The sequence below is a fragment of the Melanaphis sacchari genome, unplaced genomic scaffold (genome assembly GCF_002803265.2).
Source record: "Melanaphis sacchari strain LSU unplaced genomic scaffold, SCAv2.0 Contig65_pilon_pilon, whole genome shotgun sequence".
NCBI lineage: Eukaryota > Metazoa > Arthropoda > Insecta > Hemiptera > Aphididae > Melanaphis > Melanaphis sacchari.
The window spans coordinates 446,811-468,599 of record NW_020271469.1 but is presented as its reverse complement, the minus strand read 5'-3'; the positions used below and the strand labels follow the sequence as shown (position 1 = coordinate 468,599).

Genomic DNA, 21,789 nt, shown 5'->3' with positions numbered 1-21,789 from the left:
ATACAACGTGGTTATGGAAATAAATTACAAATTTTTAAAATCGATTTACAAATATATACTAAATGTAATTTTTAAACAAATTGCTCATGATGCGGGGGTGGGTCAACTACGCGCACGTCAATCAACCAATCGATCGTATACGGATTGAAGTAAAATAAAAAAATGTGCAGATAAAATAATAAATAAATAAAAATTAATACCGATAGAGTATAGACGATAGTAATCATTAAAAAAAATAGCAAGTTACCGGTCATTCGTAATAACACTACTACATTAAAAATTAGAATAAAGTCATTGATGAGTTAAATACCAAAGTCTCAAAAAAATAAAACTATATATTTAATGTTATATATTATGTAAGTTAAAAGTATTAAGTATTGTATATATTATTAATTATTATATAATAAAAAAATATGTTTAAATGTCACATTATTGACATCTACTCATTCCACTCTAAGTATTTATGATCGGGTATGGAACAATGGATTACCTATCATACAAATTAAAAAAAATGACTTCCTTCTAGTATCTTTAAATTGTATTATAATATATTTGAATGTCACATCAAAAGAAAATCAGTAAACAATAAATTTCATCTTCTCCGCTCTCTTAACTTCAAAATAAACAACGTATACATAAGTCAATCATAAGACCTGTCTGGTCTTGTAGAAAATCGCCATCTGGGGTTCCACTAAACCTGCAAACATTAGACCTATCCAGGCATTTCAATCAATTGCGTTGAGACTACCCACACCCCACGCCAAGTGGTACGTTCTAAACTATTCTCTACACAACAACTAGACAACCTAAAAATAAGTACTATCATCGAACTAGTCAAAATAATGTACAAATGCTTCCACCAACATTTAAACACACATAACAATGTATTATTTTTCCAAATGTTCACCCTTATGATCTCACCCTCCCAAAAAACCAGGAACGCAGATTATAATGCAAATAGTGTTGACTGTAAAGACTTAATAAATTAGCAAAAATAGTGTTAACAGTGATTTTTTTTTCCTCAACACGACATTTATATTATTATAGTCTATTGTAAATATCTATCAAATTTGCTTAATTTAATAATAGCACAAAATATAACAATAGTATATAGATCGTAAATTGTCTAAAAAAAAAAAATAAATGTTGTTATCATATCTATCAATTGTCGATATCATATTGTATTTACTATTTACTATTTACACACAATACACACGTGTTGTGGTGAGAATAACACTTACGACGTGTTATTAAAATATTAGACATTAATATTATTGTAGTTACAATTCGGCACTAAACCTAACCTCATACAGGCTCTTAGGTAGATTATCTTTGTCTACGACTAACTAAAAACTTATCAGTGAAAATCATTTTAGCGTGTAAAATCGTCTCTTCGAAGGCCGAAATGGATACCGACGACAAAGGATACATGATAACTTATGACCCTGTCAAAGTAAGTAAATTTCACGTTATACTAAAATTATTACAGACACATTTTATTTTAATAATCAATCCCGTGGTAATTATGTGCTGTGGCTGTGTCGACAATGTTTTAAGTACCTACATATTTACTCCACACCTTTTTATTATCTTTTATATTAAGTCATAACAAAAGTATGTTCAGCTTTAACTAAAGGTTCAGGATAAATATTGGGAAGGATTAAATGTATGAGAAAAAGAGCACAGACAAAAAGATAAAAAATCTGAAAAAATACTAAGTTTATAAGAGTTAATTATTTATTAACTGTCAAACAATTTTACAACCATGATATTACAAGAATAAAATGCAATTTATTATACAAAGTTTTAAGAAATAAAATTGTTATATTGTTTATCACATTAGGTAGGAAAACAAGTTAGTACCAATAATACAGTTACCTAATCTATTTTATTTTATTGTTTAGTGCTTAATAAGTGATGATTAATTAATTTTTATCAAACATATTATTTTACTCTTATTTTTTGTAATTTTATTTTATATCATAAGCGAATACAATAACTAAATACTGCTTTATAAATTATATCCAAATTATGTATTATTTAGGTAGACAGTTACTTTTTAAACAGCTACATTTAGGAAGTACCTATGAAATTACTGGTTGTCTATATTCAAATTTATTATAAACCATAATTTTCTACACCAGTATATTGATTTTTTTTTTAGTGTAACTAATATAAAATTTGTTTTTAAATTACAACACATTTATTTTAGGGTAAGTGTCTTGTTGCAACCAAACACTTTAAAGTAGACGATTTAATTTTCACTGAAGAACCATTCGTATCCTGTCAATTTTCTTGGAATAGTCTTTATGGTTATCGTGCTTGCAATCACTGTCTTTGGTAAATATTACCATTTTATTACTTCCTTACATTTTGTTCTATTGTATTTTTAAAATGTATTATAAGATATAAAACAATTTTATCTGGTGATATTTTACCTTTTCATAAACACTAGAAAACAACACGTAAAAACAACCTTTTTAAAAAATAAATTTAAAAAAAGGTCGTCAAATAAAGAATTTTGTTCCTATTATAATATTTATGATATAGTCCTTTAGAAACTACCTCAGAAAATATTGCCAGATTAACAAATGCAGCAATTACAGAAGTCCCATTTGAAGAATATTGTCCTGTAAAGGATAAAATACAAAATTACGTACAATGTCAATCTTGTAAAGTGAGTATTATTTTTTTCATTATTATTACAAAATTGTATCTCTTACATTATTGATCTTCTATTATTTATTATGTAATTATATAAATTGCTAATTTTTTACCATGTAATAGATAAATTTAAAAAGTACAAGCTTATAATATAACATTTGAATGTTAGGTTTGGTATTGCAGTTCTATGTGTTTGGAAACTGCATATAATCGTTATCACCAACTTCTTTGTAGACCAGACAGCAATGATCCATTACATCATTTAGAAGAATTATGGAGGTATATTAATTATTTAATAATTTTTGTTTATGTATAATTTATTTTAGTTTTACAAAAAAGGAAAGAAACATTCTTAATAGATAATAGATTTATTAAACATATTAATTCAATATAATTTAAAGTAGGACATAATGGGATACATTTGTAAAGTTTTTAAAGCCTTATTTATATGAAATTTGTGTATTATACACATAATAATAAATTTTTTTTTATTTATCATTATGTATAGGACAATGCATTATCCTCCTGAAAGCCACAACATCATGTTATTGTGTCGTTTGCTGGCAACAATTGAATTATCTGCATCACCACAACAGGCTAATCAAACAGTTTCTAATGTAAATCAATATTCTATTACTTATTCAAAGTTTTAACTATAATTATTTGATATATTTATTTTACAGTTTTGTCATCGAACTGAAAACGAAAATGAACATTTAGTACATAAAATGCTCGGAGAAAAGTTTGTTGAGCAAATTGAACAACTACGTTTTGGTGTTTTAAAGTCCATGCCAGTTAGAGAATCCAGTCAAGTAAAGATAAAATAACATTCAACTTATGAATCAGTTCATTCTAAAATAAAATATTTGTAGTGGTTAACACCAATTGGTTTTAAATCATTATTGGCATTGATTGGAACAAATGGTCAAGGTGTGGGTACAAGTGTTTTTCATCAATGGACAAATAATTGTAAAAAACATCTTTCTTCTGATCAAATGGAATTATTTGAACAATTTGTAGACAACACTTATGAAGCAATGGAACAAGGTTATTTTTTTTCTAATTAAAAATAGTTGTTACATAATGATTAGTTTGCAAAGAGCTAATATTTTTATTGTTTATATAATATAAATGTTATCCTAAAATATTATATTCTAATATTCTTAGGCGTAAATATGGGCAGGTTGAAGCTAAGATGATTTTGACATCCCAATATTTTTTTGTGTTTACATAATAAAATGTACGCTAATAAATAGTGCTCAAAAGTAGAAAATTTTATGAACTAGAATACTCATAAAATTAATGTACCTTAATATAATACATTTTTTCATTGTTTTGATGTTGTTAATTTTTACAATCACAATTATTAAACATACATATATACAGGTGGTTAAAAAACAAAGTTATCTAAATCCGTTATTAATAGTGACTGTAGTTACCGGTCTAATTGTTGCAATTTTCTAAAATTTTATTTTTTTTTTTTAAATAATTATTAATAATTTTAATTTTATTGATTGTGATTTTGTCAGTAAAGTCTTACTGAGTTGCATTTTTTTTTTTTTTTTGAACGTTTACTTTATATTTTTCTGATCCTAAACCCTTAAATTCTAATTTAACCAACCAGAAAGTTAATATTACAAACCGAAACGCTGTTCATGTATATTCTCGTCCATTTTAAGCACTGATTAAAAGAAATAACAGCTCGTCATCAGACATAAGAGTATTAATAGTTAAACTGAGTTTACCAATTAATAGACAAATGAAAAATTGATTTTTAAGACTATACAAGTATACTTAGATTAAAGTAAAATAATTAAATGTAAATGTATTATACATTTTTTTTTTTTTAACATTATTAATTATAATTAAAATACCAAGAAAATGCAGAACTTAGCACTCTTAACTTTTTATTGAAAGTGTGTTTATGCTCATTGTGTTCTATAAAAAGTGTCTAAACATTTAAATCATTAGTAGTCACTATCACTAAAATATCTTTAAATACTTTGCCAGGCTTATAATTATTAAATTATGCATGATTTTTGTTTTAAATAGTTGTTGGAGTGGATTTTTTGGATAATGAAGGTTCTGCTTTATTTCAAGAACATAGTTCTATTAATCATAGCTGTTTCCCAAATGCAGCAAGTGTTTTTGATGGTAACCATGTTCTGAGATTGATTGCCATTAGAATGATAGAACCTGGTGACGAAATAAACACTAGCTATATTGCTCCATGTGAATTAGACCACAGTAGACATACTAGACAAAAATATTTACAGTATGTTTATCATATTATTATGTTATCTTTGCAATTTAAAGACTTAATTTGTTTTTATTCAGAGAAAATTATGTTTTTACTTGTCGGTGTATGAAATGTGAAGAACAAATTAATGAACCAGACATTACAAGTGATGATGATTCAGAAATGGAAGATGATTATAGTACCTGAGTATTTGTTTGAAATTTATTACTCTAAAATAAAATATCTTTAAAATAATTTTTATTATGTTTACATTATTAAAATATTGAATTATTTAGAATATTTTGATTAACATAAAAAATCCTAAATAGTATTTTTTTTCTTTTAATTTAACGATTTATTTTCAATTAAAAAGTTAAAAATATTGAGATACAGAGTAAAAAATTTATCATAAAATATATTAACAATTCAATCTTTTTATTAATTATTCAAATAAGGATTTATATATTATCCAAGTAACAATAAATTGTTTATATTTATACTGCGGAAATTGGTTTTTCTAGAACAATTAAGTTATTGCTATGTTCAGCTAATTCTGTTAATGATACTCTTCCACGTTTTTTGATAAATGAAGCAACTGCATCAAGTTCAGGTTGTGATATATAAATAAACTTTCCTCTATCATCAATTACACCTAAAATAAAAATAATTTATTTAATTGAAAAACAAAATAATAAACATAATTTTAATTTACATACCAGTTAATGAACCTTGTTCTAATAAACTTTGAATCCTATCTATTACAACTTGAGTTTTTAATTTAAATTTTAAAGCAAGCTCATCTAGAACAATTACTTTATTTTCCTGAAATCAATAAAACAATAATTTATTCAGTTATTTTCACATTGATTTCATTAAATTCTTATCTGTTAATTTATTTCAGTAGTTTATAATGTATTCATAGGCATGTATACCTCTATCTGGCAGGGGGGGCAGAATGTATATAATATAATATAATATATAATTGAATATTATTTTGGTTATTAGTTGAATCAATACTAGTGATGGAAATATTTTAATTTTATATATCATTAATTTAACTAAAAATGTAATTATTAAATAATCAAATAATTGAAACTTCAAAGTTTATTTATATTATATTAATATGCAAATTTTAGCTCTACTTCTTCAGAGCACCATTCCTCTCGGAAGATGTTAATATTATGGGCCAATTTATGTTCAATTGGCATGGTAAGTAGTCTATCTAGTTGATCCTGATGCATTGTACTATGTAATTTTGTTTTAATTAAAATTAGTTTTGAGAATGCCCTTTCACAAGAACAACTAGTCACAGGAATAGTAACAAATATTAGCATTTTAAATATATTATTAAATATAGTTTCCCTTCCACTACCAAACTCTGTTATCCATTTTATTCGTGTATCATAATTGTTTATGTTATTTTTGAGTACATTATCTGCATGTTGAAGTAGACTTATTTCACTTTTTAACATTTCAGTTTCCAAACCAAAGGCTTTGGTTAAAATGGTGATATCGTTGTCATCAACATTTAATTCTAGTATATTGGCAATACTTATTATTGTATTCTAAGTTTCTTGATTAAATCATCATGCACTCCATACTCAATGTTTAATATATTATTCATTATAATATAAAATTATATTATGTTTTTCTTTAAATTATATTTGAAAAAAATCTTCACCCGTAGGAAGGACAGCTTACCCCTTGGTGCATACGTTTATGAATATACTCAATTCAGAATAAAAATTGACCAGTTTCATGCACTTGTAATCTGCAACGGATATTGTGTTCCCTCCCCATGAAAAACTGCTTCATAATTAATTAACCATTGTTTTTGTTAATACAAAGGCGAAATTATTATTCACGCCGAGTAAAGCATGTATTAAACACATTCAAGTTCTTGTCTGTAGTTTGGTGTACTCTTATTTATTTGAACAGTCTATACTCTATAGCTTTTGAATTTTGTAAACTAAAAATGATCCGGTATAAAATATACTCATTTAATGCTCAAATCTTTATTAATGAACTGAAAATACTTACACTTATTCTTTATTAAAATTAATTAAATTTTAAAATATAAATCAGTGGATATCAATAAGGTGTAAAGTAAGTATAAATATTGTATATACTAGGCAGTGTGCCTATTTTCCATCTCTTCGGTTCTAAATGATTGTTAAGTAAACTGTATTTTAAAATAGTTCATTTATTTTATTTAATTCAAATATACAAGGGCTTGTAAAAGTGTTGCTGTGGACTCAATGGCTCTGGTACATCTGAATATGCTGTGCTGAAGGCTTTCTTACAATTATTCACAAAACCAATACACGCAATACTTCTTCCATTAGTTGGAAGGTCAATATATTGTTTGCGCCATTGTGAATGTGTGGTTCCGGTGGTTCGACATCTGCTGTTTCATCCTTCGAAAGTTATTTTTATAAGTGAAATTTGTGTGAGTTAGTACAAGTATAATGCCTTATCATTGTATGTGTTGTATGGGTCAAACCTAGTATATGGTAATCAAATTTTTGATTCCATTTTCTACGTATTTAATACATTATGATCTAATAAAAACAGTTCAAGGATTCATAAATATATTAAAAAATCATATTTTCTAATAATATAATATATAGTTTTAAAAATTGGTCATAATTAGATAACTCATTACAACTTATATAGTAGTATCTATTAAAGTATGATAAAAAAAATTTTCTTTGAACTGCTTATTAGGTGTGACTGTATCTGTTTTCACTATATTACAAATGTATTACATAGCAAATATGTGTTTAGTAGAATTTACAGATTTATAAAATTAAAATGTCAACATAAGTTCACGAAATGGGACATGGCATGACGTAATGGACGCACTAGTAGCCTAACGACACTGACATTATGATGCTAGTGGCTGTTTTTAGTTCCGAATGGATGATCATTTGCAGATAAACACACACACTGTGTTCTACCTAACCATAATAATTATAAGATAAAAATTGTATCTAGCAAAAATCTTCTCTAACAAAAAAGAAAAATGTATGAAATGCCCTAGATAATATTTTAATGTTTAACACATTGACTGCATAACATTTGAATTGATTCTAATTTAGTCAGCATTAGGAAACTGGCTTATTATTTCATCAGCGTCATTGAATATATATGCGTTTGAGAGTTAATCCTAAGTTTTCCTACATTTTTTTAAGTTAATTAATTTGTTCATACCCATTAGGAAATACAAAATAGTACCTATGCAGTGAACATGTTAAATTTGATTATTAACTAAATATTGAAATTTAAAATAACATAAAATAGAATCTCCTGACCACAGATTTTATATGTTACACATTTGAAAGATTGAGAAACCACATACAGTTATAAGAATCACTTAACTTGATCATAATAATTTAAGAGCAAGTGAAGTGATTACTACTGATTAAATTTACTAATAATAATGGTTTCTAACCTGAATATAATTAATGAATTGTTCTAATGTTCCATCTTGATTTTCAAATGTCTCTTCATAGCCTTGTTCTACTACTCCCATTTGCTCTTTTAAATTCAAATACTCTAAAGCCTCTTTTCTTTTTTTTTCTTTTTCTTTTTCCTCTTCTAACGCTAATTTCTCCAGTTCTTGTTTCTTTTCATTATCTTCTTTAGCTTTCCTTTCTGCATCTAATGCTTCTTGCCTTTTTTTACGATCTTCACGTTCTTGTAAATCAGCCTATAAATAACATTTATTGTTTAAGTGATAAATTCAATCTATGTTTATACAGTGTAAACAAACTTCTCGTTTGGCTTTTTTCTCAGCTTTGGCTTCTAACTTTGCTCGTTTTTTAGCTCCTAATTTTGGATCTATAACAGCTACAACAGTAGGATCAACTGTAGCATCTTCATTCTCAACATTTTCATTTCTTGGCACTAAATTAAGATTAAAATATAATATTTTTCTAACATACACCAAAATATTTTTTTTAAATTTTTAAATAACTTAATATTAATTTAAGACTTACCTACAACATTACGATTGTTTCGACGCAACGTGTTACGATTTTGTATACGGACCCCAGATCTAGGTCTAACTACAGGATCTTCTTGTGCAGCATTTTCAGGTCCACCTAAAAACGTTTTATAACAATTTTATTTTACTCTCAAATACATAAACAAGAATTAGTACTAAGGTATGAACCCACTTTGAAAAAATTTATATCGAAATATAAAACCAAACAATCCAACAATGACTGATGCGGAGAATATAGAAAGTAAAACTAAAAGATCCATTGTACAACAAAGTAATACGATAACCAATTTATTTCACTTCCAACTTTTAAATTTCAATAAATCGAAAACTAATAAGTCAAAACTCAAAACTTGACTTTCCTAACAAAAAAAAATGAAGATAGGTACAAAATTAAAAATTTAAATCTTATTTACTATTACTACTACCGTCTACCACTACCACAGAACTACTACCTGGCAGTTGGTATCTCGGTAATCAGTATCTATCATTTTCGGCTTTCGCCAGTCATTTCGGGATATCAGTTACGCCAACCTTAGAACAATAATTTAAAATAATTAAAATAATAATAAATGCATAAATTAATACAATTATTGCTTAAGTTCAAAATTGCATAAAACGGGGCATTAGTATTTACTATTAGCAGAGGCGTTGTTGTGGAGGGCAAAGGTATCATAATGCTGTATAATACTCAAATCCCATTGTCTCCAATTATTAAATATCTTGTACTAACGCTCGACAGTCGTCTTAATAATTGGGCTCACCATATCAAAGTCAAAAAAATAACAACCAAATAATTCCCGTTTACGAATGCTAAAATCAATAATAGTCAACAATAAACACACAAAATTAAATATGAAACTACTTATCTACAAATCTTTTCCTTAAAACAATCTGGACTTACGAATTACAGCTATGGGGAAATGCAAAAATATCCAAATTAAATAATATAGAGAGTTTCCAAAGCAAAACATTGAGAAAAATTACAAGCTCCCTTAATTACGAATAATTGTATCAAATCATACTGAAAACAGTGATCTATAAATGAAAATTATAAAAGAAGAAGCAAAAAGCTTACAAACGTTTCCACCAACGTCTAAATTCTCGCTCAAATCCACTCACAAGGAACTTGGCTACAATACATATCCCCAGCATGGACGGTGTAGGCCTAGGGACCCAGGCCCCTTTCAGGCATATTATGGTGGATAAATATATATATTGGAAAAATCGAAAATGTAAATAGAGGGTTAGATTTTATTATTTAATTTATAAATATTATATTATATTAAATAATCAATAATTTATTTATTACATTAATTACCATCTATACCTAATATTATGACAAAAATTTTAAATTATGATTAAAGTACTAATAAAAAAATGTTTCCCCCCCCCCAGATCCTAACCTTGCTCTGGATCCGTGGCTAATACTTGGAAATCCTTGTCATATCCTATATTTTTATAGAATCTATAATTTTACGAATGGATCTTCACAGAAAAAATTCCAAATTATTCTAATATGGCGTCACTACTCACTACACTATTATTACAAAATATATTACTTATTACAAAAGTATATTATTAAGTAATTCAGTGTAATAGTTCTAATAATAGTTAAAATAAAATAGGTAAGTCAAAATTCATTGTCACAACTTATAACGTAATAACGTGTTAATTATAATAATTAATAATTAAGTATAATAATAGTTCAATCAGAATTCACTTTCATTACATGCTAATAATAATAATTTATAAGTATATATTATAATTTAATAAAAATGTTATTCTTTTATCAAAAAGTAAGTATGGACAGTATGGTCATTTGTTGAGTGGATATTATTTTCATTTTTGAATTAAAAGTTTCACCACAATCATTACAAGTATAAACCTTTTGTTTACATTCCTTCCAAAAAAAATATTGAAAACATAATGTTATAATTAATCAAATACCTTTATTACAATATCGACATGTTTTTTTTTTTTGTATATGCTTATTTAAATTATAAATTGTTGAGTATTTATAATTATAGTAAATGCACACATTACTAGAACTCATGATAAATAATAATAAATGTTAATAAAATAACCGTTTACTTAGTATTATATTATAAATTGAAACAATCTTTGTATTGGTATAATGTGCAATATGCCAACACACCTATGCTGTAAAACAAATAATATATACAATTATTATAGTTCTCTTTTATATCATAATAGTTAGGTGTACTTATGTTTGGTTTGAAAGGCGGTAAAAATTCAAAATTATTTTGTGATATGAATAACATTTTGTGATGAGCAATATATTTTGTGATAATGGTGTAGTGACGCCATATTGGAATAATTTGGAATTTTTCCTGCGAAAACCCATTTGTCTTTTTTTTTGTTCTTATCAGATTTTCTTTTATCACTTGGTACTCGTTCCACAAAGCATACATGCCATAGTGCCATATTTATTACATTAAATATGGCCAACGGTTGTTACTCTTTTCACGTTTTAACGTTATTGTTATTATAAATCATAAAAATATGTATCTTCAAAAATAGTGCAATTATTTTTTATGTTAAATAGCCAATTATCGGAAAGCAAACAGGTTAGATGATTAAAACTTATTTCATTTATTATTATTTACTGCTATTTTTATTTGTATTTTAATCTGGATAATGATTTATAAATTTATAATCATTTTTATATTTCGTTTAATCAATGTGAATCTAACCTTTTGTAATTTTTATATTCAATTTACTAAGTGTAGAACTATAGAACAAGATCATTCTTAACTTATATAAGTTCACTATATTATGGATTGTTTTGTAATATTGGTAATTTAAACATGTTTTTTTTTATATTTAATTGTATGATATTGAAAATAAAATTAGTATTATCAAATACGGCATTGTAATCTTAGTAGCTATTGACAGCAAACAAAGGTACAATAGAATGATTATGAAGCTTTCAGCAGTTTACTCATAATTCCTTTAGTCTCTGTGATCTATAGAAATATGATAATAATATGTCATATTTTATTGATTTCAGATATCTTTGAAAAAAATTACCTATTACAATAATTATTTTAAAATAACTAACATTTTTGAAATTTTATCTAAACCTTGTTTCAGTTGCCTATAAGAACAATACACCACTAAAAATAATAATAAAGAGAATTTTAATATAAAATTATAAAAACAAAAATAAATAAATTAATAGTTTTTAAACTTAAATAATTATTGCTATAAAATCCAAATTCTTATAATAGGTTATTTTACTCTGATTAATTGAAAACCATAAAAAAGAATTTTTCATATATATGTTTTCATTATGTTACGTATGGATCAGAAAGAGAAAAAACAAATATCTCCTATGCCAGATTATCTAAAAATTATTTTAGTTATGTTTCCCCAAATATTTTAATGTTAATATTAAATTTTGTTCCTATTTATAAGTTTATAATAGTTTATGGATCTTATAGATCTTATTTAACTGTTTTATTATTAACGCATAGCAAGGCCTGATTAAAAATTTGGTCACCAGTAGGCTAGGGTTGATATGGCGTCCTTATGAAGGATCAGAGAAGGACTATAGAAACGTATAAACATTAATTTTTTTTTATTTAAAATAAAACATATATGTTTGATAACATAATATACAAAAGCATTTAAAATTTTAAAATTTATGATTGAACTGATTATTATTTATTATAAAATTAAGTTTTTGTTTTACTCTACACTTTTACATGAAAAAAGTTTTTTTCCTTTATTTTAACGTTGCAAAAGACTACTATTTCATCGAAAATAATATTTTTCATGAATTATCTTTCAATAAACTAAAGTGTAAGGGTCTTCGTTTTAACTTATCACTATGATAAAACTAGAAATACCCAACATCGACTACGATAAAACACAATTATTACAACCTAGATGTAATGAAATCACAAATATTTAATTTTCAATTATATATGAATTACAATTTGTTATAAAGGACCCAAGTTACATTTTAGACAAAAATAGTCTTGTTGTTTATTATTCATTCTCTTATGTAAACACATAGTTTTGTGTTAAAAAGTACCTATTTTGTATCATCTTGTCTGTGCAAAATTATGAAATATTTCATAGTTTGTTAAAATTTTATTATTTTTCCTCGTATTCCATATAAGATTAATAATAAAAATTTAATAGTTTTATGTGCTAAATTCTGATACATTGGGACAGTTAAAAAAAATAGTTTTACCTTTAATTGAAGTATATATTATGTAAATGTTCTTCATTCTTAGTAAAATTATTTTGTGGCCCCCCTTCCCCAATTTAACATTGGCTGAATAGTGCCCTAGGCTGTAGTCTACTCAGCCTATTGGTTAATCAGGCCCTGACGCATAGTGAATGACAAGTAATTTTAATATGATATTAAAATGTTTGCTATTATTAAAAAAAAAGAAAGAACTTAAAAAATTATTACAATGATAAATAAAAAATATTAAACATTAAAAAAAAAAAAAAAGTGTTTTATATAGTTTGATAGTGATTCAATATTATGTAAAAAAAATTATTTTCAAAAACATTAATATTTTTTGAAAAAATAATTTAAAAGAAACAACTTGTATTATTATAAATTACTTAGATTTTTATGTTTAAACAAAAAGTAGAATTTGTTTACAAGCAGTACTAATTACCAATTATTAATTATTATTAATATTTTTATAAATCAAAATTTTGCATAATTAATAATATATTATACTTTATATTATAAGATATAAAATATTAATTAAATAAATTTATGGATACATTTCTTAGCATATAAATGATTTATTATTTACTAATTTATATACCTTTTTGTTTTAGAAATGGCTCCAAAAAAGAAAACTAGTGCGTTTTTAGTATTCATGGCAGAAACTCAACAATCATTATTAAATCAAGGGATTAAAGTAAACATGGCTAATATGTCGAAGTATTGTAAAACAGATTGGGAAAAAATGCCTGATCAGATGAAAGAAAAGTATAAAATAAAAGCTAAAAATATGAAAGGTAATGAAAAAGCAGCCAAATTTACTTCAATTGGTGAAAAGGTAGAAGATATTCAAAAACAATCAGTTGATAGTAAATTACAAGCAAATGCTATGTATGAATATATAAAAGAATTGCTTGATATGCAACCATCTAGTTATTATCTTCCTAAGCAAAAATTCATTTTGATTCATATAAACCCTTATACATGCGAGAAAGAAGGATTTTATTTTCCTGCTGAGATATCTATGGCCGAGTTTTCTTTAGAAAAAGGCTTAATACGATTTTTTCATAAATTAATTGGATTTGATCAAATCAGAACAAGTGCTCCGAAAGCCTCAACAGGAGATATAAATAGTCATGCTGCTAATAATCATATGATAAACGTATTCTCAATATTACCAAATAATTACACAGAAATATTATTAAAAATTATTGGTAAATATTAAATAATAAAAATTATTTAGTTAATGTATTTTTTTTTCAAACTAATATTGAAATGTATGGTTCTTATTTAGGTTTTATCATGAACAAAGAAGTTGATGAAGCTGTGCTAAATGACACAACATTAGACATGCCACCAGTCTATACTGCACACACGTCTATTGGAAATGAATTAATGATTACTAGTATTAGTTTGTATAAATTGTTTGAAAGTGCAGTAATGGATGCTGAAAGACATGATTTCAATAATATTATTAGAGTTTACCATTTGGATAAACTATTTATGGAACTAAAAAATAGATGTCATCAAATTAGACATCCAGAAACAGATGATCTAGCTATACCTTCTGTTGCAATGGCTACTGATTATTTATCAAAAGATGTGTTTAGTACAATAAAATCAATTGGTTGTAATTATCATGAAAAACTGGAAAACTCTCATGCTTGTAGTAACTTTTTTGTGTGCAAGTGGATACACATTTTATCAGCTCATTGTTGTCGCTATTTTAACATAAAATTTGAATCTGGTTGCCATTATAATTTTGATATATCAGAAATAAAAAATCCAACCGAAGAAAACTTTGATAAGTTTAATATTTCAAAATTTTCTGATTTGTACATTGATATAGAAACAGATAAACCGAAAACTTTAGCAACTAATAGTTTTCCAACACTTAAAGGTACTTCAACTACTGTTAATCAAAAACCGGTATGGAATAAACCAGAATGTAAAGTAAATACAAATAGTAAAACTATAACAAAGGAAGTAAACAACTTTCCTCCACTTGGTGATTCGAAAACTATTCAAAAAAATACCCCTTCAACTGAAACTAATAGCTGGAGTAAGAATGCTGGTCGTGGCAGAGGTGTTATTAGCCAAGTTCAAAGTAATAGTCAAAACCAATTAAATGAAAACTCAAAGCAACTAAACAAAGGAAGAGGATTTTTTGTTGATAAAAATAAATAGGTGAGATATAATAATTATGAAATCATTCATTACTAAAATTTTAGTATCTAACTTCAATAATAAAAACAATTTTTTATATAAAAACAAATATTTTATAATGTGATAATTAAAAATTGATTGATTTTTAAGTATGAAATAAATATTTTTATTACTTAAAACCGGTTGTTTTAATGCATTAAAGATTAAAAAAACAATACATGAACATAATAACTTTATATTTTACAAAAAAAAAAAAAAATTATTATTAATAAACATGGCTATATAATTAGTTGTCTAGAAATAAATACTAACCATTTAAATATTAATAAAGTGATCTATTACTACATTTGTATCAGATACCAATCAAACCAAGGCAGATATTTTGTAAACTAGAGCACAAATTATCATTTTGTACAGTAACAACCTTCATCATCAAATTCTAAAGCTAACCCCACAAATCCTATAGTCAAGTAAAATCCTCTAAAAAAAAAATGTATACATGTTATAATTAAAAGCATACTAATAAGTAATAACTAAGTAATTATACAAATTGTATAGTTTTGCAATTTAACTAAATATATTTTAAGTTAAACTCAAGTAATAATGGACTTTTCCAAAATTTAATAGAATTTCTGTGAATAATATACCTAGCCACCTAGAATAGAATGGAATTTTACATTTCTGAATTTTTAAAGAATTCAGTGGTTTTGAATTTGAATTGAAAAACAAAGTTTAAAAAAGAAAACAGACTTTTATTTGTTAAGTACACTGCTTTATTTATTTACCTATTAACAAATAATGAAATATTAGTCTCACAATTAACACTGTATGTCCATAATTTTATGACACAATTGTATATATCTTACCAAATTAAAAATATTAATCAAATCAAAAAATACTATCTTAAACAGTCAAATTCTTTTTTATGGGTTTTCCTGCTTAATTACTTTAGTAATAACTTAAATTACTGCTTTTATAATTAAGTAATTTTCTTTACAAACTTGTGTAACCCAAGTTAACTTTTTTGCTGCTTTTGTTAACCACAACATTTTTGAAGCTCCTCTGAATATTTAAGTCGTTTAAAAATGTAAATTAAATTAATAAATAAAAAAAAAATTTTAATAATTCATCTAATCAGAATAGTTGTGGGGAATTATTCAATAATGACAATAACTTAATAGAACAATAATTAGACATTATTTTCACTTGATGATATTCAATTAGAAAATTATACAAAAATATTATTGCCATAAATATTTTAACTTATTAGTTTAAATTTTGCTTTTGGGGGCTTTTAGCATTAGGAAACTTTGACCAACCTTGGCTAGCAACACCCGTTACCCGTTGTTTAATATAGTATTATTGTTATTATTTGTAAATTGTTAATTACTTGTATAATGTATAAACAATAAACGATGCTACATAGGGCTAAATAATGTGCAAACAGTTAGACCCCATATTACGGTTCAAATAAAAAAAAAAGAGACCAACTATTCTATCTTTACCCCCCTCCCCCCATGAATTTGGTTGATAATCTGTATAATATAAATACTAACACACCTATGATAAAGTTATAAAATATCATTTCCATGGTAGTATCATTCAATATTATAAACGTAAAAAAACAATATACTGAATGATTCAACAAATATGCTCATTCCTGTTTTCCTTTAATAATTCAGTTATTTAAAATCTGGTTTTTTAAATATATTTAAAAAGTATGTTTTTAAATTATTGATATTTTTGTTCCTGTGTGAAGATACAAATTACAAATTTTATTTTCAAATGAGAACTTTCCAATTCTAGCAATGATAATTTTTTTAAAAATCTTAAGATAAGTAACTTAACTAAATTTGTATGATTAATTTTTAAGTAATTACATTTTGTGTAGGTACTAAGGATAATAGTTTCATGATAATAAATTTGAAAAATATGACTAGATGAGGAGCTACAACACTATGAGGATTTAAAAAATTAATAAATTTAAATTTATTAGTAAATGTTATTTATAAAAATGGTTCATGTATAATAAATACTAGATTCAATATTAAATATATTTTATATTATTGTTAAACCATTTTATAAGGATTATTAACCTTAGTATATAAACACTATTTGTTTGAATTTTGAATAAAATACATCAACATTTTTAAAAAATTAATCCACTAAATAATTTACATTAAAAAGAGTTTAAAAAAATTAAAAAAAATAGAAGTTTACATTGCCTTAAAACACCTGATTTCTTAATAACTATGAAAACATTTAAGAATTTAAAAGTTTCAAACATCAAAATTTGAATAAATTAATTATTAAATGAAAAATGAAAATAAACATGCTTGGTGGATGACCTTTCATAACACTAAATAACATTATTTTACAATTTAAAACTCGCATTTTATACGATCCTGAACAACTGGGAGTTGTGGTATTGTATTATATAATAGTAGTACAATAAACATATCAAACACGGAGGTGTCGAAAGCTAGTTTATAAATTATAATCATTAGTAGATAATTAATAATTGTTGGGTTTTTACCTGTTATGATATACTTAAGTAAATTTCAGATTTCTACTAGATACCTACTTACGTATTTTGTGTGTTTGTCATTATTATTTGCATACATCGACATATTATACCGAATAATTGATGAGTATACCAAATTATGGTATTATATTATAGTATTTAATGATTTGTACACCTATTCAAGAAAACATTTAAATATAATTATTTAATAACGATAGTAACTATCTGTTCAAATTCAAACTCCTTCAATTTCCCTAAAATTTTGTTTTGCGATAGTTATCACTTATCAATAAGGTAAAAGGCCAAACTTTTGAAATAATAGGCATTGACAACACAGATCCCTGCTTCGTTCATGGCCGACTTCATGCTACATATTCTCAAGTTAGTTCAGCTGCTCAGCAAATGATTAATAAATTTTATTGCGTCTTATTAAAGAACAAATAATTCTCTAAATCTTCAAAGTACGCGATCGTATGATCAGGGCATCATATATCAAATAGAATTTTCAGAGACAAAAACAAAATATTCAAATATTATTTGTGATTTTAAATTTTCAGATAATATTTAGTCAATATTAAGTAATTATCAAAACCTATTACTACTGAGTACTGGCCCCTATATTGCAGTGAATAAACCTATATTAAATAATCATAAAATTCGGATTTCCATGACTCCGTTATAGAAATATAATAATTTTATACTTGCTATTATTATTATTTATTTTTCTATTTGTTTTATGCAGTAGATTGAACTAATTTTTGCCAAACATCAATTGCATTGTTTATTGTAGCTTGTAGATACGGTACTCGTAGCTCGAAGGTACTAATAGGTATAAGTAATATTTTACTATGTCGTACTTTCTACACCTATACTTTATAATAAAACGACTATCTATTTTCCCTTTTTAAAAAAAATAAAATATCCAATTTAGTTGAAATTGTATATAAAAAAAATTATACATATCTTAATTTATTTTAGTTCCTATTAGAACAACTTATAAGAAACCTTGTATTAAGTTGTCAAGGTTTTTTACTCACTTACATTTAATCATTAACATGTTCCTACCAGATTTATGTAAATCGAATAAAATTAAATTTTTTAATATTTTTAGATAATTCAATAAAAGGGCATAAAGACTTAAGATCCAAAATTTTGAAACTTAATGTAAGGTTAATACAAAAGAGTTCAAATTCATAATAATGTGCCTATTCATTTATATTTAATTACAATTGGTTATTTTTAACATCACAAAAATGTTTTTAGTATACTTTTAGAAAAATGGTCATCAAAATTTTTACCAATGGAATGCTAATTATATAGGTACATACCTACAAGACACGGATGCACATCATACGTGTTTTCATAATAAAATTATAAAAATACTTATCTAAGAAATAATATTTTCTAAGATTATAAAAAAAATGTATTAAGAAAACAGTTAAATTACTAATCCATCATTCCCATATCTAGCATTTTTATTATAATCTGCAGTAATTGTATAGATGTAGACAAGTATAATTTTTTTAAAAATGTAGAACTGCAATGTGAGGAGTGGGGGATTTCATAGTACTTAGCTAAATAATATCGTATTATCGTAGGTCGAAGGTATAACAGTTTTTACGGTTTATAGTATTTTAACTACTACGATTTTTGATATTTATGATATCACGTTTGACGTTATAGGTAGTAGTACTTTATGGAATTTAAAGATTATTATATAGTTTATTTTATTATTTGTTACTTTTAACCCATTTTTATTGTATGCGTGTAATATATGGATTACCGCGGTATTAAGATACCACGGTCTACAATAATGATGATTGGCGAGTCTAAAAGGAATTAAATAATAAGTTGTGGAAGCAACCGGTTCGACGGGACCAGATGAAATAAACTTATATATTATTATTACTTATAATGTTATTTATATAATATTAAAGATATATATTTATATAAATTATATTTTAAAACCCGAAGTAGTAATACACTGTAAATCGATAAAATAATATTTTTGAAACGATCACGATCACAATCAAATTATAATTTATTTGTTTATATCTTGGGTTCTGGTTCCTGCAAGGCAACCTGCTAAGCCACCCAAGCGCCATTCCTGAGTATACGCTTACAATTTAACATTTTTGCCAATCGCTACACTAGTAGGTACCTATTATAATATTTTGTTTTTTAATTTAAATTAACTTGTTTACATCGATAAAATATTAGTCTTGACAATTTTACATTTTCGATATTAAAAAATCAATAGTATTTACGCACATAAGCATGCGCAGACTTCAATTTCCGGTCGAATTTGGAACAATTAATGCCTTAATACTCGGACAGTGCAACTATATTTTTTTTTTTTAACACATTAATGTACATTTTAATTGTAAATTAAAAACTATGTAAATAGAATCAAGTTGTATGTGCACACAACATTAAGTTGCTAATTTCTAGACATATATTTTTGAAGTTAAAAATTAAATGATTTAAATATAATTATGCATAAAAAGAAAAAAACACAATACTCAAATGTAGAAACTTGGTTTAATGGACAAAAAATTGTATATACATAATATTAAATTATATAATCTCAATTATAATAATTTTAATTAAAGAATTATAAACGAATTCTCAAATTTCCAATATTTTTGAATTCGTCAACGACCATGTTAATATAAATACTAGATTAGTTTTGGTTCAGTAAATATTAATAATAAACTATTAAGTGGTCTTGATGTATATTGTATAGTACTCCTTAATTTATGTAATACTATTGTTTGATTAAAAAATACCCGTTCGCAGAAACAACTTGTAACTGGTTTAATTACACTGAACAATTTCAGTACCTAGATACAGTGAAAAATGTATTAATTTGGTTGAGATTTTATTATGCCTCTAAAAAGATTCCGGTCGAGCTCCGGCTCGTTCTGTACTGCACACACCTATGTACCTATACCTACACATTTAATATATATATATCGGTTTATTAAATTATGGAAAAAAATTATTTTTAATTTTAAAACTAATATGGTCGTGCAAAACATATTGTGGAAAAAATAGGCAATGATAATTTATGAATTCAAGAAATTAATAGAGTTTGATAGACTGAGAATTAACTGCAATATTTAAGAAATTAATTTAAACGAGAGAACTTTTGCATTGAGAAAACATTTTAGGGTAGTTAAGAAGAATGTGTAGAATGTCGCTGATGGCTGGAGAATCAGATATGGCGAGCACAGACAGTTGAATTATCTGGGGTAAATTTATATGAGTGCAACATAAGTGGTTGGTTGAATATCTTTGTTCAAAAGTCCAAAACGAAGGCTAACAGGCTAAGAGGAATTGATTTTTTCTCTGATCCTTGTACTTAATATTTTTGAAAGCTTTATACAAAAATCTTAATTTAAAAATATATATTTATTCATAGATTAAAATATCAAAGTGACATTATGTACCTATATAAAATATGTAATAAGAAAGTTGGTATATCAAAATTTTAAAAATTATAAATTTATTTCAACGGGTCTCTGTACTTCAACTTCTACCCCTTGTGGTGGCTCTGACGAGCCTGACCAGGATTAAGGGATTAGAGGCTGGTTGAACCGTTGAACGAGATAACGTAATAGGTAATATTAAAATAAAATGTATTGTGTGTGTTGTGGTTGTCTGCGGTGAGCAATGGCCAATGGCCAATCACTAATCAGTATCAGTGACAATTATTCAGTTATAACTCGTTTACTCCTCGTGTCTCGTGCTCTCGTCGTGGTAGTATTATTTAATGGTGGAGGTAGTTGCAGTAGGTACTAGTGATAGGTAATACATGCCACATGGCTCTCCGTAGTACACACTGATTGAAGTGACCATAGTAGTGACTATTTTTTTTTATAGTGAGTACACAGTGTACACACGTTCCACGTTGTCCGTACTCCATATTTTATCAGCTGGTGTCGCATCGCATCACAGGAGCGGTAGTC

At 25.6% G+C, this 21,789-nt stretch overlaps 3 protein-coding genes across 4 annotated transcripts; 2 read left to right on the top strand and 1 right to left on the bottom strand.

Annotated features, from left to right (window-relative positions):
* Nucleotides 1-1,197: 1,197 nt before the first annotated feature.
* On the top strand, nucleotides 1,198-5,164 carry LOC112600559 (SET and MYND domain-containing protein 5). The gene is made up of 9 exons (XM_025347820.1): nucleotides 1,198-1,453; nucleotides 2,213-2,340; nucleotides 2,551-2,677; nucleotides 2,834-2,943; nucleotides 3,173-3,281; nucleotides 3,348-3,476; nucleotides 3,537-3,711; nucleotides 4,717-4,939; nucleotides 5,002-5,164. Exons 1-9 carry the CDS (start codon nucleotides 1,406-1,408, stop codon nucleotides 5,108-5,110), a joined length of 1,158 nt encoding a protein of 385 aa, XP_025203605.1. The 5' UTR covers nucleotides 1,198-1,405; the 3' UTR covers nucleotides 5,111-5,164.
* A 183-nt stretch (nucleotides 5,165-5,347) lies between these two features.
* Nucleotides 5,348-9,335, bottom strand: LOC112600619 (DDRGK domain-containing protein 1). Of its 2 annotated transcripts, XM_025347895.1 has the most exons (6): nucleotides 9,085-9,334; nucleotides 8,905-9,009; nucleotides 8,679-8,812; nucleotides 8,358-8,615; nucleotides 5,620-5,725; nucleotides 5,348-5,555 (listed from the first exon to the last, which is right to left on the bottom strand). In XM_025347895.1, exons 1-6 carry the CDS (start codon nucleotides 9,170-9,172, stop codon nucleotides 5,398-5,400), a joined length of 849 nt encoding a protein of 282 aa, XP_025203680.1. In that variant the 5' UTR covers nucleotides 9,173-9,334; the 3' UTR covers nucleotides 5,348-5,397. The 2 variants fall into 2 exon arrangements, with proteins under 2 accessions (XP_025203680.1, XP_025203682.1); XM_025347897.1 differs by lacking the exons at nucleotides 5,348-5,555; nucleotides 5,620-5,725 and adding an exon at nucleotides 7,169-7,320 and having other exon boundaries at nucleotides 9,085-9,335.
* A 1,997-nt stretch (nucleotides 9,336-11,332) lies between these two features.
* Nucleotides 11,333-21,785, top strand: LOC112600530 (protein maelstrom 2-like). Its single transcript, XM_025347781.1, has 4 exons — nucleotides 11,333-11,500; nucleotides 13,743-14,342; nucleotides 14,423-15,315; nucleotides 21,704-21,785. The coding sequence occupies exons 2-3, from the start codon at nucleotides 13,745-13,747 to the stop codon at nucleotides 15,313-15,315; spliced, it is 1,491 nt and encodes a 496-aa protein (XP_025203566.1). The 5' UTR covers nucleotides 11,333-11,500; nucleotides 13,743-13,744; the 3' UTR covers nucleotides 21,704-21,785.
* Nucleotides 21,786-21,789: the final 4 nt, after the last annotated feature.